General features: G+C 38.1%; 1 protein-coding gene across 2 annotated transcripts in view; it reads left to right on the top strand.

The window, feature by feature from the left end:
• The window catches only part of AGPAT5 (1-acylglycerol-3-phosphate O-acyltransferase 5), a 60,122-nt gene that overhangs the window by 18,470 nt on the left and 14,250 nt on the right, over positions 1-27,402 (top strand). For both annotated transcript variants that reach the window (XM_064447941.1, XM_064447943.1), the window contains exons 4-6: positions 5,213-5,302; positions 12,635-12,725; positions 21,889-22,050. In XM_064447941.1, coding sequence (XP_064304011.1) covers positions 5,213-5,302; positions 12,635-12,725; positions 21,889-22,050 — 343 coding nt within the window. The remainder of the gene's footprint in view (positions 1-5,212; positions 5,303-12,634; positions 12,726-21,888; positions 22,051-27,402) is intronic.

Below are 27,402 nucleotides of genomic sequence, written 5' to 3'. Positions count from 1 at the left end.
GATCCCAGCCTCTGTGAAAGTGTTGACGATTTTGCTTTGGACTTCAGTTAAGCAAAAACCTGAGTCTAGCAGTATTCCTATACTACCTTTAGTTTCTCTTCTTCCTGCGTAATGCTCCTCTTGTTCCTCTTAGTTTGAGAGCTCAACCTGATGTGACTCAAAATTACACAATTACTGAAGAAACAATGGGCCATGGTCATTGTACAGCCGACATACTAAGTGGATGTGATCTTTAATCTAAAATGCTGGAGAACAGTGTAGATGGCTTTACCTCCCTAAAATCCTCTCTGAATTTCACATCTGTCCTTTGCTTTTTCTTAAAGCAGGATTCTTTCTATATACAAATGAAATAAAATGCAGAGGGGATGTTTTTGCAAGTATTGGTATGTTTTGCTAGGTGATCAGAAATGGCTTCACAGTATTTATCTCAGGATTTAGAAGGGTGCTTAGTTGTTAGAATAGAAATGGATTAACTTTGGGGTAACTGTTCCGAAGTGCCTGTTTGATAAGATTTTTCTGCTTTGGCTTCTTTCTTTGATCTTTACCTGTTCCCTGAACAGCTTTCTGCTCCCCACCTCCCTGCCCCCACTGCCCAGACGAAGAAAAGCAAAAAAAAACAGTTAGAAAAGTACTTCTAAGGGATTAGACAGTTTGAATAGGCTGTCAGCCCTGTCCAAGAGGATGGGGAATACTGAGAGAAATACTATGTTGGGTATGACTTGAACTGTATATTAGGAAATTATCAGAGGAATATATGAAGAGTAGGCAACTACGGATGTATGTCCAAATAGGAGGCTTTACTATCTCACTCATCCTTGGCTGCATGTTCCCCTCTCACCGCTTGTGCTCTTGCATCCTTAACTCAAGTCAGATCAGTTGGTTGTCAGAACCACCAAAAGAGGGAAAGTTTTGAGTATACAGCCATGGGTGGGAAGAGGGGAGGAGGCAGGACAGCCCTTGTGTGGCCATTGATGCTGAAATTTTGCCTCCAAGAAGCTAATGTAAATTGGATTGGGTTCAGAGGGCATTGGGCCAGGGAAGGTACAGATCCATGAAGTGCCTTAAACAGTGGCCTTCCCCAGCAATCGGGTGTTGCCTTCTAGCTTGGGTGTAGGTACCTAATTTGAACAGAGGTTCAGAATCTTGGATCATGTCTCATAAGAAGATGGTGCTCGCTAGGGTGTGCAGTGTTCCACCGTTTTATCTTAGAGCACAGGTAGTGGTTGAAGTTCCTACTGTCTGTTCAGTGTGTAAGAGGTTAGAGGGTCCTCTGAGATACTGAGAGATCCAGGTTCAATGTTTTCAGCTTGATAGCTGAAAATGTTTATTGTCTTCTGGATGAGTGCCTTAGCAAGTAGGCTATAAATCTAGGCTGGAGCATGGGTGGTTGCCATCTTTTCTTCTAAAATATCAATGTTTAGAAAAGAATATGCTGCAGAGAACATAAGATGACTGTTCAGTTTCTTTTTACCAGTGGGTTTGCTGTCCCAGTCCCCAAAACAAGTACAGACTTTCACACCTTGTCATACCTCACTGAGGATATCCACTGGAAGAAAATGGAATTCTCTGTTGTCTAATGCTTGTCCCCACTAACGACTCTGGTTCTCTACATTTTTCTTCCACTGAAGTGACCAGTCTGCTTCATGGAAATATTTTGCTCTTTGTCCTTGCCTGTAGTCATTACACTGGTGGTGATTTAATTCTGCTCTAATTAAAATACACGCAGGGTATATATTCCATCCACTATCACTAGGTGCCCAGAAGTGATTTTTTCAAGATTTTGGAAAATTACTATTGCTCTCTGAAATATCCGGTGCACAGTTTCCTGACTGCTATATTGACTGTTAAAAGAAGGTTCCTGTGGAAATTAATCTGAATGTAGCCTACGTTTTTAACCAAAACATATATATTAAATAAAATCCATTCAGCTTTGGATTCCTCAAAACATAAAACTTCTACAAGATTTAGTGGGGGATGATTATATATATTTTTAGATATGTATATATTTAATTCAGTGACACAAATGAAAGGCAGCTTACTAACAGTGGTGATGCATATGTGTTTAAATGACTGAGACGGGATGCAGCAGGACTGCAGTGCAAGCTAATAGGTATTTTTATTGTTTTTATCACACCAAACAGTGCAAAAAACATAAAACACTTCCTGCCCTTCCTGTTGATGTTCTGTCAGTGATGTCATTTACACTCCACTAAAAGTTTCCAGAGCCATGTAATTACGCCATGCTCACGGAATTCATATTCCCTACCTCAGGTAAACATCCTGTTTGGAAATAAACGTGGTCTGGATGTCCAGGAGAAAGAAAATTGGGCACAAAGGAAGTATATTTGTAAACATAATCCATTGTTGACTGAGAGAGGGGCTTTTAAAGTACAGCGGAAAAAAATTATAACCTTAAAAACAGTACTTCCAGAAATCTGTTTTGAAAAGCATTCATATATTTGATCTCTTACTGAAAAGGAAATGCAATACAAATTGGGGAATTTGAGCTATATACAACTGCATAACTAGCATTCTTCTTTGAAGGCAGCTATCTAATAGCAAGAAAAGAAAAGAACCACTTAAGTTAACCTGTTATGTACCAGGTTTGATTTATTAGGTCAAGCTATTTCTTTTCATAAAACTGGCTTTATTATTTTTGGGTGGAACAGAATTTTTTTTTCTCCCTATCTTTCTCCACCAAAACGTAGCTAGCTCCTATTCATCTTATACCACCTGGTGAGACTGGGATGTGATTTTGATAGGCAAACTCTGGGATATCAAAAATATTTGACTTTTTAACATAGGAAGTATGTCTTTGTCTTTTCTGTTATTCAGCATCAGCCTGTGCACCCTTTTGGTTGTTACTGATTTTTAGCCAAATATTTAGCTAGTGTGGCATCTTGCCTCTATTTAGCTTTGTAACCCTGCGCCATAGGGAGCTGACATATTGATGTAGTTGGGTTGTATGCAGCGAGTGGTGATCATACGATATGTAATTTGTCTGTTCGTACGTTATGTGACTGTATACTTGTATTTACTTGAGAAGTTCAAATCTATTTCTGAGCATTAAAAAGTCTGAGGTAGGGAGACCAAACCTGTCTTTGGTGTTGTGGTGTCCCTAAGCAAACTGTACAATAGTAACTTGATTTCTCCAAGTTCACAAATTGAAGAAGAAGGTGGTTCAGTATTTTCCCAGGTCGCTGCAGCTGGTTAGTAATTTGATACATAAGGGAAGGCTTTGATTCTAGGCTTCTCTCATTTATCAAAGCCTGGCCTAGCTGAACTCACATGGAATGACGACTTACCAATTGCATGGAAGTCTTGTATAGCAGATGCATTATTTCTGATACCAGACTGAGTTTGCCCATCCTGAAAGCAGTTGTTGTGGTAAGTGTCACTGTACAGAATAAGACTCCTACTTCCCTTTAATGGTGCCAGATCATAAAAACAGCTCTTACATGTGGAATGTGTAGATAACATGTGGCTCTCTGTGTGCTGAACAGCTGATAGGATAGAACATGTTTGTGTTCACGCCATTATCTACTGGGGACTGGTAAACTGCTTGTGGGATGGTGCCGATATGATGCTCCAGCCTGGTAAAGGCCAAGCTTGGTGGCCTGGGGGATTCTGTTCTTGGTTTTCATCCCCTGCCAGCCACAGGAGCACAGCTGAGTCTTGCAGCTGGCTATTTCACCTTGGAAGGGAACCACAGACAATAATGTTAAGACAGTATATTTAATATAGGCTTACTGTACTGTTGACTTTCTGTTCCTTTTCACTGCAGCTGTTAGAGAGAAACTTGAAAGTCACATCAAACACCACCAGCTAAACAGCTGTACAGCCATCTCTCCATGCCATGAAAAGCAAAGGCTGAAAGCACTTTGCATAAGCACCTCTTCCACCTGCCTCCTCCAAACCCCTCAGACTTTATTCCTGTCCATGCATTCCAAATAAAATAATAGCTCCCTGCACACACACCACCACCCTTGTTTCTACAATGTACTGTATCTTTTCCTGAGATAAGACATTTGAATAGGGTTCAGCTCTTAGTAGTTTTAATCTTACCGTCACATTTCTGTCAAGAGTGTGTAAAACTGTAAATGGATAGAAATTATCTGACAAATCCTAACGCCAACAGTCAGGGTGGGCAGGAAAGAGTATTAGCAAGTTAAGGAATGGGTTAGAAAATCCATTAAAACAAAGTGCCTTAAAATGAAATTCTGTCATTTGGAAGCTATATTTGGTTTTTGTTTTGCTTTTTTTGTTCTTTTGTTTGTTTTGCGGGTTTTTTGTAGGTTTGTGGGGGGGTGTGTTTGTGTCCCAATTCATTGTATCAGTAGTTCATGTTGGAGCATGTTTGTTTACATCCTCTTGTAGCTATACTGTAGATAAAACAGTGATGGAAGAGGGAAATGATGAGGCAAATTATATTTCTCTATAACCCTCTTTCTTTGTGTGTACTTTGCCATAGTCCTTTTACTGAAGTTTTTGTCATAATTTTTTAACTTGTTCCACACAATTTCATCTTTTCCAGGAAATGGTCTAACTTTTTATGATTTTCAGTAAAAATACTTATATAAAATCCTTTGCCTTCTAAACATTGTGTGTTACTTACTCAGCTATTATCTTGGTATATAACTTCTTTATTAAAAGTTTGATTCCCTAATAAAGTGTATGGAAATTTTCAAGACCTATGCTAGTTACTTTTGTGCTACTCATAAATTTTGTATGTATAAGTATAGTACTTGTAACTCCACTATTTGCATTAGTCACTATTTAAGAGTGGGCACATAAAACTGAAAACATTGACCTGTAAGTACTTGTATGTGAGTAACTTCAGTTGTGTGATTCTTCCCTTGATTTACAACTTAAGCTGCTTGTCAATGTTGTCAGGAATAGACACATCCCTGGGGTTGGTTCCAATGCCATCTTCCAGTTAATTATTTAATGCCTTTAAACAAGACACTTCAAGTGTATTATAATTTATTTTTTTTAGATCTGATCTTTATTTAAGCAGATTTTGTGAACTTAAGTACATACAAATGTAAAATTAGTTCCAGGTGCTTTCATCCTAGGAGAAACCGTCTTGTGGGCAATTTGCAGCATGAGTCATAAAGGTGATTTGTCACTGTCGTCTTGTTTGTTCTTCTATCAACTAATCTACTGTAAACTACTTAAATATTTAATACTTTTCATTTTTTTCCTCGGTTAGCATGGAGGAGTCTATGTAAAAAGAAGTGCCAAATTCAATGAAAAAGAAATGCGAGAGAAGTTGCGGGCCCAGATGAAAGCTGAGACTCCGGTAAGATTGTACCTTCCTTCCCCCCTTCTCATTTCTTTGATTTTTTTTTTATTTTTTTTTTTAATGGCGAAGTCTTATTGGAGAAATGGGTCATGCCCAATACCTACAAACTTCAAGCTGGTAATCATGGATCTGTTTTCCTTCTGTATTTTCACAGTTACTTTCTGTGATTAGAGTGATACCTCTAATTAAACTTAAGAAAATTTGACTAGTCCTTTATGAATGGTGTGAACTTCATGATGCTCTCTGTAGAGGGCAGAGGGGATATGGACTAAATCTTAGAATATGAGCTGTAGCACCTTCCTTGAAAAACCACTGACAGTGTTCCATGTGTTTCAAAAGACAACAGTTTGACTACTGTGTACTCGTCAGAGACTGGTATTTTTGTAGAATACCAGTTTGATCTTCTGAAAGTCAAGTACCATTCTTAACAAATCTTAACTATTCATCCCAGTGATCAATCATTTTTAATGGCAGTGACATCTTAGAACTGAGTAACTTTGTCTGGTACGCCTGGAGGAGGAAAAAAAAAAAAAGAAAAAAACCTCCGAACTCTTGATAATTTTCTATTTGAAGAATGATTGTTAGTGCCAAGTGACTTTTCTCATGACTCCCTGTATGGTTTGTGGCTCAGTGGTTAGAATCACTGTGCTTCACTTCCATTACTTGCTGTGCATTAAAATGTTTTCTGCCTTTTTGGCTAGACTTAAGAAAACCAACTCAGCAAGCCTTGATACAGAACAGTTATGCTTTCATTTTATTTAAAATGATGTGATTAGGACTTGTCACTCCAAATACTAAGTGGCAAACCTTTTATAAGCTTGGGTAAAAGGAATGCATGAGTTGTTTTGACCTTCATAATAGTATCTTTTTTTTTCCTGCAGATACTGTTCATGTCTGTGCATGTGTCTGTTGAAAAAGTGAACTGGCCTTATGCTCACTGAGAGCCTTAAATGACTAAAGTGTTCCTGTTTAAGACAGTGCGCCAACTCATTTTGCCTTGAGCTAAGATATAGCATGAACAGGGGTCTTTTTTTTTTTCATTTTTAATTAAGATAAGAAAGTGGTTCTAGTCCCAGTTTTTAGCACGTAAGTTACAAAGGCCAGAAATACTTTGACAACCACATTTTTCCTGTCCAATGTCTAATCTAAAGATGTCCCCATGGAGAAGATGGCCAGATTCAGTAGTGGTAACTTGTGCCCACATCACCAGGGAGGGTCCTGGGATGTGAAAAGGCTGCATTGTGTCAAGTTATTTCCTGTATGTCAGTGGCAAAGAGTCTACTTTCTGTAAAACTTAGTGTAATGGAATAAGCAAAGACAAATTGCAGGATGTATGAAACGTATTTGCAGTCATCCCCCTAAGCAATTGCTCCCCCTGCAGAGTGCTGGTTAACTGCTTTAGTTAGTCTGGATGAAGCATGCTGGGATGGTGGTTTCCTGCATAGGCCATCTCGCCAGCCAAAGAGGCAGCTTCCTGTTGATTCTGGCTTTCTGGCTTCCTTCTGCACCCCGTAAAATGCAGGGGTTTGTAACAGTAAGGTTTTGATTATGTTAAGAGTCTTGATTTGAACTCTGAATTAAATTAGTCTGCTTTATAAAAATGTGGATTTTTTTTTTTAATACAAGCTAATGATGATCTGCCTAGAAAATAATCTAATTCTGCATCTCTTTGGAAACCTGCAGATGGTGTTCAGTGTTGCTCCAGTGCTATAAATCGACTGGACGAGGCTAGTGTGTGACTTTTAGCCCAACTGGAATGTAAAGGGAGGTTTAAGCATAAAGCTTTTTTTTAAAGCTACATCCACCATGGGTTCTTCTTTCCATGGTGAATGTCTGCATGTGATTAATAAATTAAATAAATCCAGAAGGCGCTTTTCTTGAATCATCTTTCTTCTCCTTGCTATATGTAACGTATCTAAGCTAATAACAAATGGATTTGGGACCACTTGGGTACATTGGTTGGAAATAGGTACAGAACCTGGACATGCTTACTAGGCAGTTGTTGCTATTTCTGTCATATTATCTAGGGTGGCAGTATAGAATAGAAATAAGTGTAACTGCTGCAGAAATGAATTCTGTTTTAAATCTCTTTCAGTCAAACCATATAGGGAGTAACATAAGTTTTACAAAATCAAAGCTGTCAAAAGCCTTTTTACGGAGATAAATGTTTGCATCTGCTGGCGTAAAAGACACAGACCATTGAGTTGTCATTTGAAGAAGGACCATATTTTCTATAATCCACTTTGTCTGAGAATTTAAATGTAGATGCTGTAAATGCCCTTTAATGTACAATTACTACTGGGAGAAGAACGTGATAACCTGTGTCCTTACTGTATTATTCATGAAGAAACTTTGCAGTTCTGCAACTTAGCATGACATTCACAAGCAACCATATTGCTTTTAAAATGAAGACATTTTAACTAGAAAACCAAATATGCCCTGAACTCATCAGCTTCATGTGAAGATAGTTAATTTACTACCCTGGAATTTTTATTAAAATTTATGTACTGGATGCTACAGCTCAGGGTGAGCTTTTCCTCAGTTTAGTGAGCAGCTGTTGTTGCTTGGTCATTCTGCATGAACGTGGTTCTTTCTTTAATGTAGTATTAGAGAAAAGCCTGCCTTTCAGCTGCTAAGGAGAGAATTATATGCCAATAGAGAAGAGATGGACGGGAATCTGTGTTAAGGGTCACTTTCTTATTTACAGTTTCTCTCCACATACAGTTTGAACAAAGGAATCCAAATGATTAATGCTCAGTCTGTCTGGAGCCATCCCTGTCCCCATTAAGAAACTGAAGACGTGTAGGAAGGCAGAACCAGTCTTCTGTTCTCATTAGCATAGCAAGGCCTTTAGTTGTTTGTGCCTCGTGTCATGCAGCCTTCTTCCCAGATGCAGTGCAGCCATATTAGACAAGCACAAAACTCTGATGCTAGACAGAAATGCTGTTGCACCTGTGTTTTCTTAGTGAAGATCTTGAACTAATAAATTTTATTTCTCTCTGGAAATTATTTGGCTTCTCAAGCTGTCATTGAACTATACACTCAACTGGTTCATTATTGGGCCGCTTGTTGGCAAAACTCAGTTGAAACAATGTGATTTTGTTTAAGATTACATAAAATCTGGCTGATTAACAAATTGCAATCTTATGTCGTCTTATGAGAGCTGAGACTGTCGGATGGTTTGAAGGACACTTCTGTATTTTATGTTGTTTTAATGTAAGCCATAACAAGATAAATACATTTCTCAATGTAAATGCATATTCGGTGGACACTTGATATACTCAGTCTGCTTGTTTTATAAAGAAAGTTAACTCTTCTGAACAAACTGTTCCGTTTGATAACTGAAAATGTAACTTTTATTTCTTTTTATCATGCATCAAGAGTAGGAAATCTGCATTCTGAGATGTGGGTTTTAACCCAGTACAGCCTGCTATGTGTTTTGTTTTTTATCATTCATTCAGTCACAGAATAAATCTTTGTCATGTGAAGCCATGCCAATCAAGCAGTAAAAACCTGGAGGGGACAGATACATTAATACAGGTGCTGTAAGGCTTAATGCAATTATTTTGTCATATAGTTACTAATTTGTAAATCCCTGACAACTTATTTGTAAATCCTGGATGTCTTTGCCTGCTTTCCTCACATCACCTTTTGTATTTCGTTCCAATTATACCAGGTATGCTTTTTCATACCATACCTTTTTCAGTTATTGATCTGAGTGTTAATGTTCCTCATCCAATCCACCAGAAGCATATCTTCCAGGCAGTGGTCTAAATGGATTGAGGTATGAATCTGTCTAGTTGTCAGGATGCAATAAAAATAATATTAAAACTAAGCAAATGCATTGTTTAATATAAATTTGAACTTCGTAAATAAAAATATTTAATAGTTTTCCCGTTGTCACCCACCTGGGAAGAGCACAGTAAATGCAACATATCTTTAATCAGTAGTTACCACTTCTTGATGCCTGATGTTGTTGTACAGTGGCAGCTACTCTCTCCAGGACATCCTCCAAAGCCCTGTCCTCAGCCAGAATTTTCTCTTTATCACCTTTTCTTGCTGTATGTTTATGGTGTCTGGGCTGACTTTGTTCTGTATTCCAGGGACTCGTGTGTTGCTTCATGCCCCTTTCCCCTGCTCCACCTGTACCAGCTCCTTTCATGGCACTCTGATCTATCTCAAGGACTTCCTCAGCTGCCCTACTCCCCCCTCTGGACACACGGCCCCTCTCAGTGCCATTGCTATTTCCTTTTGCCTGGGAGGCCTTGACAACGCTGGGGAAATGAATAGAGTTGCTACGGTGAAAGCAGTTATCATCCCTTCATTTCATTTGTGGATTGTGGCAAGTTCACTGACATTACACTGGGGACTCTGCGGGTAACCCCTGCCTCTTTTCTGGTTTTCTGGCTCGAACAAGAATCGGTAGAGTTCTACTAAATGAATCCTTATCCACTTCTTAAAGTTTTCAAGTTGATGAGAGATAGCGAGTGTATTGCAACCCACCCATGACACAGAAACCAGCATGAAAGTACTGTGTAACTGAACACAGGGTCCTGCGCTGCTTGGGTTAAAATAGGTATATCAATGAGTTGGGGACTAGGGTAATGCAAAATCTTCTATGCCATTTTGAACACAAGCACTGTATTTTGCAGTCACTGCAATAAAGAGCATAACTTTTATGTAGCTGATTGTCCTAAATGAAAAATTCTGTTAAAAAATTGCCTTAGCTGCAGCTAGTGTTTCTAGGCAATCAAAATGCTCTGACGACTCAACAGTTCTTAATCCAAATTCAGGGGAGCTTATTTAGTTATTAAAATCTTAGAGATTTGTGGTTCTCACAATCTTTGGAAACAGTGCTTAAGGATTTAGCTTCTGCTGCCCATGGTGAGAAGAGAGAAAAGCCAGACATACAAGTAGATTTGGTAGGCTGAATTGCACCGGCAGAATATCTTTGTCTTGAGCAGGACTGTACGTGAGTGTAAGTAGGACATCTATCTACATTCATGAATTTAATTCAGGTAAAGTAGTCCTAATGAGCTACATGCTAGGTTTTTATATGCTGAATTTAAAGCAAAGGCCACTTCCGTCTTGTTGGTAAGCTTTCAGTTCAGATATATTCAGATTCTGGTCAACAAACCTATTGGCTGCTTGTGTTTTAGAGTTTTACAAGAATAATTAAAATATCATTTCAACCCCTGCTTCGTATTACATACAGAGGACTGGAGGAAGTAGATACTATTCTCTGCTGTGTAATCAGCTCTCAGTGGCTGGTTTTCCTCTTTGAAGTCCAGTAACATTCTTGCATGCTTTTAAGTGCTGATCTCTACCAAGAAAGGTAGTCCTGTCCTGTGTGCTTCACTTTCTTTGCTTTGTCAGTTATGACCTGTTACAGCCACTGTATTACCCTTTGGATCTGAGCATTCAGTCTAAAAGGGCAGGAGTCACCTCACCTTGAAGTACCATTTTAAGGCTCCAGATTGTGATTTGAATATAAGCACGTTTATTTAAAAAAAAAAAAAAAAAAGGCATCTGGATTTGAATATTATGCCCTTTCCAGCTAACTCTGAAAATTTTTACTTAGTCACTTAAATATCTCAACAGTGTACTTCATAGATGAAATGTATACATGACTGGGGGAAGTGTGGACTGCAGCTGGGTCTAAGGATTCCAGTACTCATCCCTGTGCTTATGCTACTGTCATGTTATAAAAAAGTAAGCACCTTGCCTCTTAAACCCATTTTTTCTTTTGTTCCTTTCGCACTAAATCTGTATACATCTTGGGTTTTTGCTGGTTCTTGAACGTTCTTGGACTTCACCTGCCTCTGCAATCTGCCAGTTCTCCTCCCCAAACATGCCATGACAACCACAACCTTTCCTCTAGCTCTCTTTACTCCACCCTACTGACACTGGTTTTGCCATTCTTAATATTTTTTTTTCCTTTTCCCCCTGCCAGATTCTAGGCTATGTACTCAGTTCTCCTCTTTCTTGATCTCCTGCTGGCTTCAGTGGTTGGCACAGTTCCTCTGTTTCTTCCCTCCTCTGCGTTTTAGTGCATCTTTCAATCTTCCTCACTGTGGGGTGTTTCTGGAGAGTTCGCTTGCTGGGTCCTGTCCTTCTGCATTCAGCTTTTTCTCTAGCTGTTCTGCAATCATTAAGTGCAAATATCAGCACACTCTTTTGTGGGCCAGAAGCATAAAGTTATACTCCTGTGTGTCTCTCTCTGAGTTTTTATTTAACTTTGCATCTTTTCATGATGTGCACTCCCACTTATCAGTGTCTTCCTGTACTCACTGGTAATCCTCCTTGGACAGTTCTGTAAATCCACTATCTCTTTTTCTTTCAAATATTTCCTGAAACTCTTTTCTGCAAAGACAACAAATTAAGTAGTTAGTCTAGGCACAGTAGGCAAGATTTTACTGTGAATGTGTCATGCTCAGCTCCACGGTAGTTATCATTTGCGGCCGTAGCCACCTCTTCTGCAGATGAGCCCCCAATATGAAATTGTCACTACTTAAGTGATGTTTTGCATCAGCTTTGTATGTAAGATTATGCAAGAGAAACAAAAAAAGAGCTGGAAATCTGTTCTGTTTCAAAAGCAAATGGAAAATCCATCAAATGTTGACTGCTTCTATTTGGGAACATAATTTTACACTCAGATGTGCAGATACTTAGGCAACCTTTAGCTGTGTAATGATTTGAGAACCCATAGACAGTTGTTGCTGAATAGGCAGGCAAACTAATTTACTTGGGAAATCTAACCTTGCAGACATACATACTTAAAGGAATATGACTTTAAAGTTCAAATTTTGCTAAACTATGAGATTTAAGTTCATAATGTGTTTAATATCTAATGCAGTGAGAGGCATAAAGGCACATAAGGTAGCTGATCTAACATTAATAGCATTTCTGATTTATGAATGGAATTAATTGTATATTTCAGTATAAGGAAAGACTAGATGCAAGGTCAGTAATTTAGGTCATCTGTGACTGTCTTAAAAATCTCCTCTTATTCCAATTAAACCCCATACTTTTATTGATATCAGCTGCTCCTGACTTCATCACTTTTGTTGATGTGTGCCATCTCCCTTCCTAAATCACCTGGGCAACTTTCTGAGGTGTACGTTCAAAGAAAATTATTTCAAACCTTGAACAGTAAGTTTCTTAGAGCTAAGAAATGTTAGCTCAAGTATTCTGATTTTCTTTGGATCCTTACAGTAACCGATGGTGTGAACTAAATATAACATGGACCTGTCAAATGACTTCTGTAAAAGGAATCAGCTTACATTCATTACAAGAACTTGTCTGTTTTGTTTCTTTTTAATCCCACAGATGTATTTAGTGATTTTTCCAGAGGGGACTCGTTACAATCCAGAAATACCAAAAGTCATTGCAGATAGTCAATCATTTGCTGAAAAGGAAGGTAAGCAAAAAAAGTTTTGAAATCATTCTTATAGTGTTAACATACGTTATACGTTATATAACAATAAAATTGTTATATAAATATGATGATCTCACCTTAACTGGACTATTAAGCCTGCCTGATTGATACTTAAGGGTTAGAACAGCATAAGGCAGTAGTTTCTTTTACCACAAAGTAAGATGAGAGTAGCTTATATACGCATTTCATGAATTTCACAATGTGCAAAAGTATTAATTCTCAAGACGGCTCTCTTTAGTTTCTGTGTATGTGTATTTATGGACACTGCTTTTCTTGTTCCTTCGGGGATGTAAGAATTACCTGCACTGGATCAGGGTGCTATTCTGCCTAAGTTGCCATTATATCTCCAATTACAGTCTTTACTCGATACAAAGAATATTTGGAATAGAGATTGTTGTGCCTTAAAAGAAAAAGTCTTCCATCACTTAATTACTGTTAGCACTACCATGGCTTTTTTTTTTTTCTCTCTCACCTTCCAGTCTCACCCTTCCTTGGTTGAACTTTGTTCTGTAGTTGCTTTGATTGTTGGCGTCGTCTGTATAACCACAGATGGAATTACTTCCATCTTTGGAAAGCCTTGCAAAAAATCTAAGGGTCCCAAGCTTTTTCATTTTTTCTCACATCATACGCACAATACACGTAAACTTCTAAGCCCAACGGTTCAGTGAACATGTTTCCTGGTTTTGTTTTTTCCTGTTGACCAAAAGTGAAATAATTCACTCTCAAGGTAAACAAAGAATAACAAATAGGTCTGGTAAATTCATTTCTGTGACTCACTGAAATGAATTCACAAGTCTGTGAATCAGCCTGTTGATATCATCAAGCTATTAAGTATTGTTAGCTCTTGTCCAAAAGGATACATGCTTTTCTTCTCCTCCTTGGGAAGAATGGAATTTGCGTGTATGAGCAGGAGAGCTTAAGTCATAACGTATTTATTCATTGCTTCAGTTTCCTGACGGAAATGAAAGTCAAATGTTTCATGTAGGTTGGTGGTTCTTTGAGAGTTCAGAGGGGATGTTTGAACGGGTTTTTCCCTTTCTCCTCCGTTTTCAGGGAAAAGAAAGGGCTCTCGTTGTCATTATTAATATTATTTTAATAAATCTTTTCATTAGATCTCTACAGTCCGTGAAAGAGTGAAACACTGCTTTGTTCTTTCAGAGCACCTGTTAGTTTCTTGTAATGCTTTTCTCTCCGTTACTGCTTTGCATTTATTCTGTAAGGGTTACTTCTTTTAAAAACTTTCAAGAAAAATATTTATTAAACACAAAGCATCTCCAGTTCTAGTGCAGAATCCTCTTGATCTGCTTTTCCCCACTGCTAAATTCTTTTGTTGTTGGTCTCTCCTCAACTTTTTATATGGAGAGCATGAGAAGCAGTCTGCGCAGGATCCTGCACCCCTGCGTATTCATGCAAAGGTTGATATTCCCTTGTATTAGAGCATTCCTTGTGCAAGCATGCGGAGAAGCAGGGATGGCTGGCACTGAAAGCTGCATACAAAACTATTCTGATGGCTAAGAGCCACAAGGCACATACCAGTACACCGGGGAGCTGCGAGGACAGGGAACTCCACGTGGCCGCTAGCAGGAGATGGCAGCAGCTCCCTAAGGTCCCCCCACGGCGCTGTGCAGTGGTGCTGGCTTGCAGCTTCCACCCAGCAGCACCAGTGCCACCGCGGTCCTGGCCATGTGCTGGGGCTGCAGCATGGGAGTTGTCACCAAATGGTAGATTGAGCGCTGGCCACGCTTCTTGTAAGCATGCAAGGGCTGTTATGTGACACTGCTGAGCTGAACTAAAAACGCACAATTGCACGCTTGTCTAAAAGATGCCGGAGGCTTCTTATTTCCTACAGTTTTAGGACAGGTAATAATGCCCGGTAGTTCTGCCAGAGGAACGATGATTTACTGTAACTTATGCTTTAAAATTGCACTTCATTCCTTGTGGGGATATAAAGTCTGATAATTTAGTCTTGTCGTCTTGCTATATGGGTTTTAGAGCACAGTGATCCAGTGTTAGCTTTACAGACACATAGGGGATTTTTTTGCATGTTTTATACCTTGAAATGTAAGCTTTATAATTACCTTTCTCCTACATTTTGCACAATTTTATGTCAAGGAAATAGTGCAAGTATAATATTGGGAAAAGTGGTTTAATTAAGAATGAAACTTCAAATTGATGTAAGGACCAGAGATATTGTACCCAAAGATAACAAAGCTATTCCTAGAGTACGCACATAATTCACGTTTATCATGCTGTCTGAAATACTGTTTTTGACATAAGTGTCTGTATATGTTTTAGTAGTTTTGCAGAGAGGAAGTATGAAAAGGTTTGTGGGGTTTGTGCTGAATTTTACTCTAAGCTGGATTATCTTCTAGAGAAGGTTCATTGATTTAAGCAGAATTTTGGGGCTGAACTTAATTACCTGGTCTTCGTGTGACCAGCTGATGATCTTCATCTCATATCTTGATGGTTTTTTAAGTAAACACCTGTTTTGGACACAGTCACTGCCTTTTCACAAATGGTCGTAGAACCAGTTCAACAAAAAGAAATCGAAAAAAGAAAAAAAAAAGCTTAGGTTGAGATTCAAAGGAATATTTTGATGTTGCTGGTTTCCACTATTATATCTTTCCTCACTGATATGAATATATAAATAAATCTTATCTGTCTGTGAATAGGATGGAAGGGTATCAAACACCAAAAGGATTTAAAGGCAATTGAGGTCGCCCTTGAAAGACAGGCAACTTTTTAAAATATGGATAATACATCATGTTACAGTTTGTTCTGCCATAGGCCCTTGAGTTCTACACAAAATCTTGACTCATAGCAAGAGCAGATGATTTTTTTTTCTTTCTGAAACACGGGCAAATCAAACACACAGGGTAGATCCAATAGATCTGGATATGAGTAAATTGAGCTGAAGGCGATAAAGCACAGAAATACTTGTAGGGAAGGAGTAGGACCGTGTATTTTCTTACTATTTTTAGAAGGAAGTAAAGGATACTCTACAGTAAAAAATTAAATCCATGAACTGATATTCCAAATTTGTCATTAACTACCTTGCCAAGTTCATGTTGAATGTACTTCCAGGTTTTTGTTTATTAAAGCCAAAGAAAACCAAAAACATCTAGAGGTAAAATTGATAAAATTAGGGCATTAGTGTTCATGATTCTCATGCTGGAGACTGGCACATGTGTATCAGCCTTCAGCACTAATAGATTTGACACAGCGAAACTCTATTCTAATTAATTTGAACTCTTAAGTTCCGTCCACAACTGTATTCAATGAGGTACAGAAAGTTACTTACCATAAAACCAGGATACTGGTTTATGGTGATGAACTGAGAATGTTGTCATCTAAGAGTAATCCTAGTACCCTCAGAAACTGAAGATTACTCATTCTACACATTTTACAAGTGGCAGAAAATTCCAGTCAGATCAGGTTCTTAGCCAGGGTAGAATAGGAAGCATTTTAAACTCAAAATACATTTGTTTGCCCTGGGGAAAGAAAAACATGCTTCCCAAAGTTTAAAAACAAAGCAAAAATTAGCTGTCTAAACCAGCATTGTTTGGTTAATTGTGGTAGGATTAATGCTGGAGTTATTCATAGAACAAGTTAAATTCTGTGGAGTTGAGAAAATTAATCTGGTATTTATCTTTGGCCAAAATAGCAATATTTGCTGGGGTTTCACCAGCCAAAATATCAGATCAAGATGTGTCAGGTTTTCTCGTTTCTGTTCGAGGCAAATGAAACCCCTGGCACTTCCAAGCTGATGGGGATGTGTGCTATGTATCTGGATTTTAACCTGATAAACCTAGCTGTCCTCTCCTGATGGAGAGTAGGTGGCTGTGTGAGATGATTCCAGCAATTGCTACCAGGATGGGCTCTCTCTTTCTCTGTGTTTCAGTGTGGTTGGTGACGCATGTGTTTCTAATGGAACATCTTGGAAGATTCTCATAATCAGGTTAAATATTTCCTCCTCTACTCTCTCGAAGGTCTATGAATGAGATAGCATGTGTTTTGCCCCTTGTTTCCTGAACTTTTGCCTTCCAACTTCCAATATTTAAGTGTACAGTCAATAATCTTAGCGTAGAGTTCTCTTTTGTTTTGTACAGGAGTGGTCAGCTAACATGGTTCCTGTCTTCAAAATCTGATGCATTCATTCAGTTGACTTACACATTGGTGACCATTTTTAGGCTCCAATGTATTTAGGCATCCTAAAAGTGCAGTGATTCTTCCACGCTAGTCAGTGGGCTTGAGTTGCTGAGTCCAGGGAATTATATTTAGGTAGCACTCATATTTTCATAGGGATTTAACTCTCATCTTGTCATAATGTCAGAAGGAACAATTTTCATTTTATATATTTATTTCAAACTGTAAATCTTTTACATGGTCTTTTTAACGGTACTTGACTATAGAACAAAATAGCTATAAAACCCACAAAACACACGATTATTAGTTTTTGTACCAGCTTCTGGTATAAAATACCTTCCATGTATATGTTCCAAAAATATATATGTATAAATTTCTGATAATTTTCTGTTAGTTAGACTTTTGTAATGTTCCAAACAACCACAAATTTGTCAGGTTTAGTAGAATATGAATTTCATCCAAAAGTTAAGAAATGGTATTTAAAAAAATCTGAAAATAAATAGGAATAATCTAAAGCCCTCCTACTCCTAACATTACTAATTCCAAAAAGTCAAAGAGAAAGGGGTAAGAAGCTTGTTAAATTTAACTTGGCTTGCTTTTGCTGAATGAAGACAAAACAGTCTTCCCTGGTGAAAGGCATTTATGGAATTTTTTATTAGTGTTTGATTTCTAACAAAGGTCATTTAATCAAGCAAACATTTCAGGTATTCATTTATCTCCCTTGTTTTTATGTGGAAAAGTTGCAAATGTAAATGTTTTTTAATACTAAGTTTATCTTGACTAGTATCATGCTTTCTGCTAAGATGTTTGTACGTGCAGGATATGCTTATCTCAAAATTGCTTTTACAGGTCATGTAAAAAAGAGGTATTTCAACTGAGCTAATGGAAAATGTTTCCCTCCTAGATCTTGGCATTGGTTTTAGATTGTATTTTAAAGCAATCTGAAGTGTTTAATATCCATAACTGTTATTTGGAACTGTCTCTGAAGAAAACAACTTTTGGTGATACTTTTTCCACACACTTTCATGTAAGCAAGCTTGATGTAAAAGTGCATAGTGAAATGTGGGAAGGAGAATGTAATTTTAAAGAAGCGGGGGGTACCTTGAGTAGCATTTGAGAGATGTACCATTAGGTTGAAGAAAGGATTTCTGTTATTAAAAGTCATCCTTAGGATAATTAAGTTTAGGAAAGCAAGAAGCTACTACATACACTTCTTGAGGGGCTTACTTGTGTTTCGTGTACTTCAGTTCACTGTAATAGAAAACACTTTTTACAAGAGCATGCTGTTTTTTTAAATTCTCTAATCACCTGAGTCCTGTTTATCTAAGTTGACGGAATACTATCATACAAATGGATGAGCTCTCCCACCACATGTCATTTTATAAGTCTAACTCTGGACTCTGGTTTCAATAAGTAAGGCTTCGATCACCGGGGCACTTCAGAGGGCTGGTAGGAACTCAATGTTGGGTGAGTACTTGGGACACCTCAGGTGCTGCAAATGTAATAAATACGCAGAGGGTGTTCTTAATTTAGAGCTTTTTTATTATTATTGTTTTAATTTAAGAATGTGGTGTGTGCACATGTCAGGGATACAAATATGACTAATGGAGTCCAAGTCTGAAAATGTAGGTGGCCTGCCTGCACTTGAACAGCTCTGTGAGATTTTGGTCTGGGTAAAGGAAATACGAAGAGAGATCTTCTCCATTGAGTTGTACTCAGCTATTATATATGTAAGTTCACCTTGAGAGTTTAGATAAATTATGTTTTGTTTGGTGTTTTTTGTTCTCTTGTGTTTAGACGAAAAATTCAGTTCTATAAATATTAATGATTTGGCCTTCGTACTTCCCAAACTAAAACTTTATTTCATTGAGCTTTCTTGCAGACTTTCTGAAGTAGTTCTGCACCTTACTATAGTCTACTAAATGGATGATATTTGAAGTACCATTGCTCACCATATTTCTTCAGATTTTCACATTCTTTTAATCATTTATGTCTGTTTATCATTTAAAAGTTAGCTAACATAGAAGAGCAAAGCTATATCATTTTAAGGTAGATTATTACATATTAGACATCTCGTTTGTTTTCTTTGGCATTTAAAATAAAATCTCATGACCTCAAATACTTTGACAGAGAGTCCTGACTTAGTATTGCACAACATTAAAAACAGTTTAAGCACAGTGTGTTTTGTGAATTGGATGCAGGCAGCTTGCCAAGGTAACTATACTGTAACTACTTGGGTTTAAATACTGTTATGTTGATTTAGCAAAGATCATCAAGTAATTGCAAGAATGTGTGGTTAACATTTCTTATAAAACGGATGATTTAAAAGGATGTGCTGAACTCCTTTTGCTGCTGCATGTTTGTCATGCACTGGAGTGTTTCGGAATAATGGATTATGGACTTTATTGATTTTAATTAGATGCCTACTCATTTTGTACTTAAACCTTCAAGAGTTCACTGATAGCACGTGGAGTAAGAGGGGTTTATTCTACAGTTGCACTTCACAGATTGTCACTGGCCATCTTCATCACCAAAACTGGCCATGGTTTCAAAAAACTCAGCACTGAATAGACTTAGATACCTAAATTAATCTTTGTTCTCACTGAAGCCTGTTTTCCCTTTTTTTTTCCCCACAGTAAGTTTGGTTAAAGGGAAGATGAGTTGGGCAGGAAAGGAATGACAGTGTTTTTAGAATGTGTTTGGGAATTTGGATCAACAACAGTTGCGTTGAGTGGAATGTCCACACTAATATCATTGCTGACACAACACTAGAATATTCAGTGCTTCATTTACAGAGTAAACATTTGGAAACATAACATAATTAGCTGTTTGATGTAACAGTTCACAAGCTAAGAAAACAATACCACGGTGTTATGCTTCAAAATATTTACGTGATCCGTATAACATTTTGCATAGACAGTTATTGCTATTGCCGGTAAAGCATAGAACAATGACTTCAGAAGGGGTGCTAGTAAATAACCTTTTATCTCTGTTCAGACAAGGAGATTCTTAGCAAATATTAAGAAATCAAAATAATTATTTATACTGAAATTTTCAACTCTAAGAATGTTAAAGCCATTTAGAAATTAGCGTTATCTTACAGTGTTCAGTAGATTTTTTTAATGATTTTAGATCAAAGTATGCTTTGCCCAGCAAGGGAGAGAAGTTCAATACAAAGTCAGGACATAATATAATATCTTTTTATTTGATTTTGCAAGCAGATAGATATCAAAAGCAATACTACAATACTTTGGTTTAGAAAAATTTCTGCTTCATCTATCAGGAACCAATAGCACCGATAGATGGTTCTTTAAAAATGGACTGAAGAGTAAGCCAATGAAAAATAAGGCTAGAAAGGAATAATTGCAGTTTTATTCCGATATTTCTCTTTGAGAAAGATACACAGCTTACAGCAAAATAGTGAAAATTTTTGCATAATATGCTTTTTTTCCTAGAAGCACTTTCAAGTAAGTGTGGAAGAGCTGTGTTCAGACCATGAAAAGGTTTGGGTTTTCTTTTGTTTGTTCTCATTTTGAAAGACATTGTATAATAACATTCTGGAAATAGAACAAAGGTTATACTTTTGAGCCCAGTGTATCTGCATGTTCTTAAGTCTGCTCTAGGTGGAAGTGGTCAGCTGAAGCAAACATGGATACGAAATACTGCTAAGACTTGTGGAGTGCCGTTACTTGTGTCCTTGACATACGAATCTCTGTGTCTTGGCCTGGATGGCTGAGAGCAACAGTTGATTTCTGTGACTGTAGATTTGTTAGTAGCCAAGACAATTGTAATAGGTTGTTCACAGGGAAACAGAGAAGGTTTCCTCCTTGCTGTCAGTTCTTGGTGCTATATTTCCCCCTCCTTGCTTAGTTTTCCGCTGGGGTGGTGAGTTGAATCAGCTGCTGGGAGGTGGGTGCTGGAGCCATGCAAGGTTAGCAGCAGGAACAAGCACGCAAAGAGCAGTAAGGGAAACAACTGCAAGGATAAAGTGGAATGTCCCGTTTTCTGTAGCAGCAAGTCATTGCGGTGGGTTGAAGCTGTCTTGAGTCTAACTGCTTTCCCAAATCTGTCCCCAAAGTGAGGATCCTCAGAGTAACCATATTTGATGTCCCAGAATGTGCCATTAGGAGAATCAAGCAAAAGCAGGGAAAGCTGGAATCTATTGTAGAAAACAATAAAACATTGACATTTCTGGTAGCATGGTAGCTTTAGAGAAATGTAGCATCCTGTTTAAGCATGTGTAAAATTGTGGCACGGTGGAGCACTGGAACAGGCTCCCCAGGGAGGCAGTCACGATGCCAAGCCTGACTGTATTCTAGAAGCGCTTGGGCAGCGCCCTCAGAGACATGGTGTGAATTTCAGGGTTGTCCTGTGCAGGGACAGGAGTTGGACTTGATGATCCTTGTGGGTCCCTTCCAACTCAGGACATTCTATGATTCTAATACACCTTTTTTTGTTACCATCAGGCAGTATTAGGATTCAGTATGTTGTCAAAATTGATTTTTATTTTGGAAGTAAAATGCCAGATGAGCATTAGGTGTGCTTAAAATTATCTGTGCTTGTGCCTCATCTACTAAATTTGTTACAGAATTTCAGGAGGCGATGCCCTGTGCGTTTAGTGTTTCTCAGTTAATTTGCTGGTGTGTTTACCTCAGTTGGACAAACATAAACAGTAAAGAGAAGTGCTGTTTCGTTGCTTATGAGCTACACTAAAACCATCACTGCTTCTTGAGCAGCAGCTGTAAAAAGGACTCTTTTGTTGAGCAGCCTTTTTGTCATTAATATTCTTTAGGATTTCTGTTTCATCTTCTACATGTGCTCAGTAGAGCATATGCAGTGTGCACATGCTCTCTTTCTCAACCAAGAATTTAGATTAAAAATAAACCTGTTGTGATTTTGAGTGAGGGTGCTGAAATTCCTTGGCATAATTTTCCTTTTGTGAATGTACTCCAGTTTACCTTCAAACACTGTAATAACTATTATTATTTTTCCCCTCTAGGACTTGCTATATTAAAGCATGTGCTAACACCACGTGTGAAAGCAACTCATGTAGCCATTGACACAATGAAGGACTATCTGGATGCAGTGTATGATGTGACTGTAGCTTATGAAGGTACTGTGGACCACAAAGGGCAAAGAAAACTGGCACCATCTATGACAGGTGAGTTGATGTATATTAGTCATGCTACAGCCATATGCTTGTTAATATACAGAACCAACTTCAGGTGCTTCATAATGCTCTGAAGATAATCTCCACAGCGCTTCAGCCATCTTATCATACCTTGGTAGGGCATTGTTCGTTAGTGTCTAGGCTTTACAATAGTTACCTGTGACGTTCCAGCCCTCTCCTTCCCTTCCCCCTTCCATGCAGAGAATATTTCTGTAGTGAAATTCTGCATACAAATGATCTTTGGAGTTAAAATGAACTTGGGGCTATAGGCAGCAGGTGCCATTTACCTTCATGTTTCTTCTAGCACTGGGATTTGGCATCATCATAAATTCTCTCTCGCTCTGGCTTTCCCTTTGCTGTGCTACATATGTGTACATGTGGTCTAGTTGCTGAAATGCTTGTATTTTAAAGGGAAAATGTGTTGTAATAGTATTTTACTGGCAATTTTTCAGATTGCTACCACATACCCAGTAACCTTACAAACACTTAACAGCATTTTATGCAAGTGGGCTTCACTTGCTGTAGTATTTTGAACCACCTACAGCACCTTAAGAGAATGGGGTGAATTAGTTGTCTGTTCCTTGGGTAATCTAACCAGAAAATAAGTTCTGCAGTTCTGTTGGGAAAAACTCTGGGACAGAGAGCTTTAGGGTTTGCTGGCTTTGGATTGTGCTTGGTGGTGGATTGATTTTTTTTGTTTTGTTTTTTAAGTAATTCATTTATCTGCACCGTCACTGGAGAGCCAGACATCTTTCTTTGCAGTTGTAGTTGGTGTGTTACTCAGCCATATCTGTCTGGTGCTGCTTGGCTCAAAGTGGTGCTTTTGAGTCTTCTGCACTACTGATACCAAGTGGGAAAAAAAGCCACAGTAGTACCAGAGAGCTGTTCAAACTTCTGGGCAAGGGGTCAGTGTTGGCTGAGGGACCTGCACCGAACTCCCTGCTCCTCAGCTGGCCTGGTGTCACTGGGACTTCTTCCTTCTCCTGCTAAAAATAGTCTGTAGTGCAGCTGTTTCCATGTCCCTTTATTAGCAGATGTAACTCCTTGAGGTGGTGTAAAGTTCACACGAACTCCTTCCAGGTGCTAGCTGATAAGAAGTTTTGGAATTGTCTGTTTTTACAGTTTCACCCTGTTTAAAATTTTTCCGGATAGGTGAGCAACGGAACCGTTAACACCATATATTAACTGAACACTTGTGTTGTACTGTAAGGTCTTAGGATGGTTTTATTTTACGTACGTTTTGTTCCCAACATGCAATTTTTATGGCTAAATATAAAAAATGCTTTTTATGATTTAACATTTTTATAATTTTCTTTTGAACTTGATTTTACAGATTTTATTATTTAACGTTTTTAAGTTTGGGGCTTTTTTTAAATACCTCATGACCCTCTTACAGACTGCTTTGAAGACCGGGCAGCCTCTGTCTTGTCACCCAGCCCTTTTCAAGACCCCCTTCAAAACAAATACGATTGTTTCCCCTTCCCTGCAACATATCTTTTTTCATTACTTAATTATTAGGCAGTTTCAACCATTCTCATGCTGGACTTCTTTCTGCCTGATGGTTAATTAAACTATTAAAATGTCATTACCTAATTATAAGATGGCAAATGTTCAAATTTCTTAGAAGACCTCTTCACCTATTGAACCTTCCAGTTTGCATGAAGCATGATATAATTATGGAAAGGGAACTAACAAACTGAATTTCCCTCTTGGCTGTTTCTTGTGTCCGGTGTCAAGTGGTAATCAGATGGTTTGGGGTGGCTACTTCACATCCACCCTTTTGGAGACTCCACAGCTGGCAGTCTGGCTATATCTTTCAGCCACCCTTACTGTCAGGGCTGGGGTAATTACTGTCTGATCCTTGGGTAAAAATACAAGCAGTCACACAGAACGAATTCACACATGATGTGTATGTGTATTCGCAGCAGTAACACAGAGTGAAGTGCAGCCAGCCAGTTGTTACCCACTACAGAGTAGATAGATATCTATCTAGGGCATTCCACGTTCTTGTGGCAGTGACATGTATTCCATATCATATAAATTATGTAGATTAAGGACACTTTATAAATTACAGTGTAGAACGTAGCTGTCATTCTTTTAGGCCCTCCAGACACAAAGTGGAAGAAAAACAATTTCTGTTCTAAGAGGTCAAGATCATGGTACCATTTGTTACGCAGAAGTCCAACAATTGGTCTGTTCAGGAATATAATATAACAAGAATTGAATTATGCATTGTTATGCATTTGAGATTTTTTTAGCATTATTGCTTTTTCACAGTACTAAAGTGAGTTATAAAATGTCATTTTCATGTGTGCATTTCATATGAACATCTCATATTTGTCACTGCCGAATGAGAATTTTGTTTTTCATTCTCATCGGAATAAAGTGGCAGTGCAATCCTGGTAATTTTTAAAAGATAAGGTTGACATGTGTTTTTCAATCTAGCAACTCTGATTGAAATTTATTGCATGGAAAACAAACTTCTGATAAACACAACTTTACTTAAGGACTGTATTTCCCATAGTATGACATTTCCCATGTGAATGAAATCTGAATTCTACACAAATATAATGTGTTTCTTGAAATGCATTTTACTTTCAGTTCTATAAATCTCAGTTCCTCAGAAGAGCCTGTGCCACTTTGGAAAAATCCATACTTATCCAGGGATATGGTCAGCTCTTGGCTGCGGTCTCCAGTAGTAAACAGAGCAGGTTAAAAGGAACATTTTAGTGCCTGTGAGTAGTACTACCACACTTTATCTGAGACATTGTGTTAGTAAACTGTAAACGGGAAAAACATTCTGAAGAAAAAATGAATTGTATTTTAAATTTTGTAACATGGAACTCTTAGTGTAAATAGCCCTTCTTAGCAAAACTGGATATTTTTTTTTTAGTCCAGCAAGCTTAAATATCATAATGTTGACTTGCTCAACGGGATTAAAACAAAACATAGTATACTGGCAACTGGAAAACAGACTTTCACCATCCTTTCTGCATTCATGCTTTGAGAAGAACAGTGAATGCCAGGCACACCTGATAACATGGTACCTTTTTAGAGCAGGCAAATTTTTATAGTATATCCTTTCAAATGCGTTGAACTTTTTGTCACTATTTATGCATTTTATTGTTTTGTTGGCACTTTCCAGCTGCAAGTTGTTTGTTTTAGAAGACAATAAATTTGATTAGTCTTAGACGGGGACTAAGATTAGATTAGCTTTAGACAGGGATGCTGCTTTCCGCTATTGCTTCATATCCAGTTTTGACCAATGGATACAATTTTTTTTTCCTACTCTTTATTCATTAATCATTCCTTTTCATTCCAACAAGTTTGGATCTTGGCACATTTCCAGTGGAAGCTTGTCCTGCACGTGGCAGCCTCTCCAAAAAATAGCTATCTCCCACAGATTCCTCCCCGTCAATACTGAAGGTGGTTTGTCCAGATCATTAATGACAGAATGTGATGGTACTGCTTAGGGAGGACCATGCTGCTAGAGAATATTTATCTGTGGTCATTGGAATAAGATGCAAATAATCATATGGACACTGAGGCGCAGCTGAAGTGCATCTCAGGTGCTGTGTTCTGGAAGAACTATTTAGAAGGGAAGAGGAGAGAGAGAAACTCTTGTGCTGAATTTGTTGATACTGTTTTACTGCACGGTCGTTAAGTAAAAAGTAGAAATAAGCTTGGGAAGAAAGAATGAGAACCTAGTTTTCCCCCTTCTGAACGAATGTCTTAAGTGTTCATATCCAGCTTTGCCTGGTGTTAAGGGACAGGTCTCTTGGGACGTGAGAACTGTTGTCATTCTTGCACCTGAAAGACCATTATGTACACATCTACATCTTTATTATTCTGCCTGAAGGCTTTAACATAACCAGATGGGATTTATCTGGCCATTGTAGATGAAAGAGTGTGTGAAATAGCAGCATGTGACAATGATAAACACTGAATAAAAATAGCAAGACTCTGTCTTAAAGAAGTCAGAGGAATTCCTGAGAATTATTGACTCTGCTGTATATCAACTCCAGAACAAACACTTTGAAAGCATGCGTATGTGTGCATTTCTGAAAATCCGTACATCACTTTGATCGGTATAATGTGAGGAGGTCAGACTGGCCTAACTTCCCCTAGGGGAAATTACACGTTTCCAAATGCTTGCACTTTTGTGAGGACTGTTAGTGAAGTACAGGACAATAGAAAAGAAACTGGAGCAATAGAAACCAGTCTTTGTCTGGACTGTGGCCCAAATTTGGTCATATCCATTGTCTTTCAAGGTCCAAAGAATGATAACAAGCACTTGGTTACAGATATGTTGAAAGAATTCAAAACCTAAATAAACTGATAAACGGTAACAGGAATGTAAAACAGTCCAAAGTAAGATGTAAGTGATGAAATGACCTCATAATCTGTTCAGATCGCTGCTAGCTGTCATGTTCTTATTGCATGAAGGAATATTGAGAAGTAAATGGCAATTATTTCAGAGTAACTGAAGAAAGGCTGTAGATTAGAACTGAGGCTGGACATCAGCACTGGTGAAACTTGCATCAAGTGTGGTACGACACATCTCACATCAAGAACTCGCCGTTCTGCATTTCTTCAAGTAAAATTTTAGTAACTACCTTTCATATTTCAAAATGTAAATTTGCCATTTAAGTATTTGGAGGACTTCTGATAGTAACTCTTGTTGGCAACATAGTTCTGTGGTATTCTGTCATACATTTTTTTCTTCAAATGAAAACCATAGTTTTTTGTGTAAAATATTAAAATACAACTTCTTTAATAACATGATTTAACCAGGTAGCACAAAGTAAGTAAACTAGCATTCAGTGTTTAACTGAACGCATTTTCACTTGTCCTCTGTAGGACTAGATCTCTTATTTTAGAACCCCTGTAACTTCCTATTTAAAATAGTGTGAGTAACATGAAAGCCTATATGTTAATTTGTGTATTACTTAGTTGAAATGGCACTTTAGACACACAGGTGGACATATGCATCTGCATATAAGATAAGGACATCTGCATATGCATTCTGCAGATAAGGATGGTCTGGGTGAATGCAAAGTGTTTTCATGCTCTAACTATTAAACGTACTTCTGCTCGGAAAGAATGACATTTCCCGGAAGAGCAGCATCAGTTTATGGGAATGTGTGCAGGTCTTGCAGTAGTTCTTCACAGGACTCCAAAAATTAGAGAAGATGGTCGGTCTCAGCATGAGTAGCACATCTGTTTCTTTACCTATCTCAAATCAAGGACAAAAAGCTGGCTCTACTTGGAGTCCCTGTAGCCCCATTTCTTGTCTCCACCAACACACAAACTTGGATGCCTAAGGAGGAGTGTAAGAATAAG

The sequence above is a fragment of the Phalacrocorax carbo genome, chromosome 3 (assembly GCF_963921805.1).
Source record: "Phalacrocorax carbo chromosome 3, bPhaCar2.1, whole genome shotgun sequence".
NCBI lineage: Eukaryota > Metazoa > Chordata > Aves > Suliformes > Phalacrocoracidae > Phalacrocorax > Phalacrocorax carbo.
This window is presented reverse-complemented; position numbering and strand designations above follow the sequence as displayed.